The sequence below is a fragment of the Sinocyclocheilus anshuiensis genome, unplaced genomic scaffold, assembly GCF_001515605.1.
Source record: "Sinocyclocheilus anshuiensis isolate Anshui unplaced genomic scaffold, SAMN03320099.WGS_v1.1 scaffold55, whole genome shotgun sequence".
In the NCBI taxonomy this organism is placed as follows: Eukaryota; Metazoa; Chordata; class Actinopteri; order Cypriniformes; family Cyprinidae; genus Sinocyclocheilus; species Sinocyclocheilus anshuiensis.
Window position 1 is genome coordinate 429,755 of NW_015549647.1, and position 5,624 is coordinate 435,378.

General features: G+C 41.5%; 1 protein-coding gene across 4 annotated transcripts in view; it reads left to right on the top strand.

Annotated features, from left to right (window-relative positions):
- The first annotated feature begins 309 nt into the window (after nucleotides 1-309).
- The window catches only part of LOC107659961 (myosin-10-like), a 71,701-nt gene continuing 66,386 nt past the window's right edge, over nucleotides 310-5,624 (top strand). For 2 of the 4 annotated variants that reach the window (XM_016449087.1, XM_016449088.1), the window contains exons 1-2: nucleotides 310-520; nucleotides 1,695-2,069. In XM_016449087.1, coding sequence (XP_016304573.1) covers nucleotides 1,716-2,069 — 354 coding nt within the window. In that variant the 5' untranslated portion in view covers nucleotides 310-520; nucleotides 1,695-1,715. The remainder of the gene's footprint in view (nucleotides 521-1,694; nucleotides 2,070-5,624) is intronic. The other 2 variants (XM_016449089.1, XM_016449090.1) reach the window with 1 other exon arrangement.

Below are 5,624 nucleotides of genomic sequence, written 5' to 3' on the forward strand. Positions count from 1 at the left end.
ACAATTATTTACCGTTATTTTTAAATTAAATTTTAAATAATTATTTTGAAAAATGTTCACCTCTTATGTACTTTTGCATCAATTAAAAAGATGCTCTGCCCCCTTTGGTCAGTATTTCACGCTCACCGCATTGCAACCACTGTATTCAGATCCAGCTCCCGCTAGATAGAAGAAAGCGTGCTCGAACAATCGCTTTTTGTTGGGGGTGTAATGTTAACAAACCAATAGCTCGTGGTCAAGGCCCGTTACAATCCAATCCCCGTTCCATAAGTGAGCCGGTGGGTGTGACCGGAGGGCGACGGAGAGGCGGGCGCAACAGAGTGCGGTGCGGAGTTCGGTTGAGGAGTTCAGAGAAGAGAAGCAGGTCTGCGGACGGACGGACGGTGGCATCAGTGCAAAGGGGCGAAGCCAGGGAATATTTGGCCGATTTTCAAAAGAACTGGATTATAAAAACCGGACGCGCTGGATAGCAACTCATTCATCTCTTCGTGCACGTAGGTCTCATCGCTGACAGCCCGTGGTAAGTTCATGCATCTTTTCATTTTGGCCTGTTTTTTTTCACGTTACTGTGTAACGGATTATTTTTCGCAGTACTTTTCAAGCGGCGGGGAGAGCTCGCGCGCTAGACCACGTTAGCGAGTTTGTTATTGCGGTTCCTTTAAGCAGATAAATACATTTCCAAATGTTACAACCCATTGCCTTTGGGCAGCCCTGAGCACCATATGTCGGCTAATGCACTTATAAAACGTTTGTCCGCCTCGCCACAGGCCGTCTAACGGGAGATGGTGATGAGGAGGAGGCGCGAGGAAGGAGCACGCACTAGGCGGCCGCGGAAACTTCAGCTCGTGCAGGAGGCAATGTTATCGCAGTTAACGGTCATCTCGTCGCTTTGTTTGTATACATACTAATGTGGCATATTTGTCGCTAATTTCAAATTAATTGCGAGACAGTGACCGTTAGGAAGGTGTTTTTTAGGGGGGTTAACATTGAATTAATTTTTGAAGGACTGTCCGGCCCTGGAGTCCCGCGTCAGTTTACCGGGGATTCATCACGCGTATAATGGCTCTCATCTGTGAAATATCAGACATGACCCACTTTTTTTTGCCCTGCTTGCCTTAATTTAACTTAATTTTTTTTTCTTGTGAAAATTACAGTAACTCTTAGTCCAGTTGTAGGCCAGAGTAGACCGAGACCGTCTGGCTCTTGCTTATATTGGGTTGTTTGTTTATTAATGCGACTGTGGATGTGATCCATATTAAACTTACATTAACTAGTAGGTGTAAACTGATTCAGACAATGTTTTACATGCAGCTGTATCATGGAAATATGAACTTGGTTCAGCTGTATGTTCCAAAAATGCAGTATTTGATGAATATTCATCAATTAACAGCGTGCTAGTTAGGTAAATCCACACATTTGAAATCCATACAGTAGTTTATTGTTTTTGTATCCTATGAATGTATGCATGATAAACTACTACAGCTGTTGTATTATTATGATAAGGACTGGTTTAAAATGCTGACCATGTAATATAGATTATGTGAATGCTGCGAATTGAACATTCTCTGCTATTTCCATGTAAAACCAATGAAATATTTGACCTTCATACTCCTATGCCACGGCTGTGTCATCACTTCAATTCCAAGACGATCTCTGCTCTTCCATCGCTAACCATCCTTTAACTCTTTTTCCAGGTGGCCTATTTTTAGTTCCTCATGCCGGAGATGGCGCAGCGGAGCGGGCAAGAGGACCCTGAGCGGTACCTCTTTGTGGATCGGGCCATGGTCTACAACCCTGCTTCTCAGGCAGACTGGACGGCCAAGAAGCTGGTGTGGGTTCCTTCCGAACGGCATGGGTTTGAGGCGGCCAGCATCCGCGAGGAACGTGGAGAGGAGGTGCTTGTTGAGCTGGCTGAAAATGGCAAGAAGGCTCTGGTGAACAAAGATGACATCCAGAAGATGAACCCGCCCAAGTTCAGCAAAGTGGAGGATATGGCAGAACTCACCTGCCTGAATGAAGCGTCTGTTTTACACAACCTGAAAGATCGCTACTACTCTGGGCTCATATACGTAAGTGTGATGATGATAATGCATTTGCTTTCAAGTTGAATACTTTTTCTACCTTGGTTTTTGCAAGTGTGTGTAGGGAGTAGGGCTGCAACTAATGATTATTTTGATAATTGATTATTCTGATGATGTTCCTTGTTTACTGCCCACACTCCAGTCCAGTAGGTGGCGGTAAATGCACCTTTCAGTTGGTTTGCCAACCGCCAATAAAATTTAAAGAAGATGTGCCTTGTTTAATCAGAAAGTCAACTTCTTCTGTATTTATATACATATAATTATGTATTATAACTTCAAATCCTGCCTAATGAGGTTCTCTAAACAATGTACAAATATAAGGTTATGAAAACAAATATAGTGAATGTATTCAACTATATGCTTACAAGTATGTTTGAAGCACATAATGTAAAGCACTGTGATAAATTAGCTCATGCACTTTTCCCATAGCAACTTATATTGTCTTCTATTATGTTTCAGATGCATTTTGTCCATAGAAATGTGTTATTCACTACCATAAAATGACAGGAGTGGTGAATTTTTTTGTGCACATGCGCATATTAATCGATAATCAAATTCGTTGTTGATTATTGTCATTATCGATTTTATTGATTAGCTGTGGCAGCCCTTGTAGGGAGCTTCATGAGAGTTACATTGTGATCTTGACCTATTTTATAGCATGTACTCAGAGAGAGAAACTGGGGACTTTTATTATTCAAGAGAGAGAAAGAGAGTGTGAAGCAAGCTGTTTGGAGGTGTAGCCCCATCATTTCCTTCATTCCCCAAGTGTGGAGGAGCTGCAATGAAGTCATAATCTCAATGAGAGCAGCCACTTCTGTCTTCACACTTCTGTTGATATTCCCACCCAGTTACCACCTTTTCATACACTGGATGAAATTTATCCAGTTAAATTTTCATTTCCCATCATTGAAAGCTTTTCCAGGTCGATTGACCATCTCGATTGGCAGCACTTCAGATGTTATGAATGCAAGCACTGTTGTCATTTTACACAATGATGAGAGAGTGCAGACCACTCTCCCATACCCACTTAGCTGTGTGGAACACGGTCAGGCTGGATTGTAAGTCTAGTTTCCTGCCTTTTTTGTTATTTAAGCCTCTGTGGTTGCTGTGCTCCCTCCTTATAGGCTACAGTAATTAGCCGTAGAGGCCCATGCTTGGCCTAGTAAAACCTGAAGTTTTATAACAGGACCTTTGTGTTTGGCATTGAGCTACAGCTGGATTGTAATATCTGCGAGATGTCAAGATGTCAGACTGACTGTTGATAACAACCGCATTCCTCAGCATTCCCCAGCATTTCTCAGCTTCCTTATTACTGTTGGCTAATGTTATGTTTGAAGAAATACAGCCACAAAATGGAAGCATAATGTTATGTATTTACTTAAAGGTTGTATATTCTTTCCTGTGTGCATGGCTGGTGACCAGACCTCAGGCTGGTGTGTGGTATGTGCTCTCATATCTGCTGTGTGGGCAGAGCCGTGGAGTTGCTGCGTTCCTCTCTGCCTTCCCACACCCCTCTGCTCTTGAATAGCATGATGGGTGATGACACGTTAGACTTGATTTCTCTTTATGGGTTTGTTTAGAACAAATATTTTCCAGTTCTGTATATTTGGCATGAAGTGAGTTTATTTATTTATATTTTGATTTTGAAAAATATTTTGAGCTTGTAATTTTTAATCGAAATACCACACCTTGATCTTTTGGTGAAATGACAAACTTCTTTCTCTTTGGTGACGTATGCCGGACTAATTCAATCATAAACCCCGGATGGGGGTATGGAATATGGAAGAAATGAACTGTCGCTATTTCTGTTATTTTGGGACATTAAATGTACTAATATGTAGTTGTGGCTTGTCCCTATTATCAGAATTTAAAAAGTAAGAATGATGAGACCATTGTTGAATTCTTGGAAATTATACAGGTTTGGTATTTTGATGAGAGGCGTCTTGCATAACACAAGATGAAGAACAATCATTTGACTCATTTTTTTTTTTTTAATTGGGTTTCACGGATTTGGACAGGATTTGAAAAATGAGTAAAATAGGATCACAACCTGTCAAATATTTTTGTGTAAGAACCATTTCTTTTTCAGCTGTGAAACAATGGCCCTGGCCAATGCTGCCAACGTGTGAACAAACTAATTCGTACAAAAAACTCAAAAAAACAATCAAAGTGCATTTGTGAGCTGAGTGATGAATATGGGCAGTTAGATAAAATGATGATATTTACATCAGTCGCACTGTACGCATACCCTAACATACATGTAAAAACCAAATTATGCTTTGGGCATGCTGAAATTATACAGGTATATTCAAAATCAACTAGTGTGTATAGGTTAGGTTGCCTGAACAACTTGTCAATCTTAAGAAGCTCTGTCATATTAGGCTGGTTTAAGGTCATGACTGATCAAATGCATTTCTTAGAGATATATGGCATTTTCATAAGGTGACGGATACTCAACACAAATAAACAACAAATAAATAGGATAAATAACCAAAAACTGACAAATTATTTGTTGGATAGGCTTTGGGATTTCAGCATAGAGCGCTTACTCATAAATGGTGCAGTGCTTTATAGTTATTCAGTGTAGCATGTTAAGTTGTTTATGATTGCAGTTGTGCATAGGGCTGGGTATCGAGTTCGATACTTTTTAGGCACCGACCGAATTGCCTCGATACCACCGAGTATCGAAAAACGTCTCGTCGTTCGGTACCAAATTTCAATACCTAAGGGGTTAATCTCATCAGCGTCAGTGAGCCAATAAGCCTGCAGCACTAGCTGGTGTGTTCGACTAGAAGAGGTGCGACACAGATTGATTAGTGTTTGACATCCGCGAAAGCGATTCGAAAGCGCACGGAGCAGTCTGCTCTCTTTAGCTCTCGTGGTACTGTAATACACCGATCGGTCTGCACTGCACAGTCGGTCCGCGTCAAGCCGAACACACCTACTAGTTTACACCGGTTACACTCAGAGATGTGGCGCACACGTGAGGCTGTAGTGTGAATGCGTCCCTGCCCCCTTAGATGTAAGGCTACATTTACACTGGTGCGTTTATGTTCTAAAATGAAAACGATCCTCGTCATACTGGCGTTTCCACTGCGTTTCAAGCCGGTTTTCCACTATCTCCGACAAGCGACAGACCGGTCATTCAGTCATTCATTTCCAATGGAGAGTAGCGCGGGAGCTGCGTGGAGTTCCGATCATATGCAGATGTCCGTTCATACTAACGTTACACGACCGAAAGCGCGTGTTATGTGACCATTCATGCAAACTGTAGCAACATACTACATAAGACAATAAATAAGATTTATATTCCGCTTTTACTCTAAACTCAATTTAAACCACCATCGAGTGTTTGTAATAACTTCCGATTGCCATCTAATGTGTGTTTTGGCCATGTAAAGTTCCTGAAATAGCTATGTTATTTCCTCTGAGTCAGAGCAGCGATCATGGAAGAGAGAACACAGGCAGACAGCGCTGGAAGCTGCTAATGCTCATCAGTAAATCAGTGGAAAATAAATAGAAATCATGATTCTGTCTGAGCTG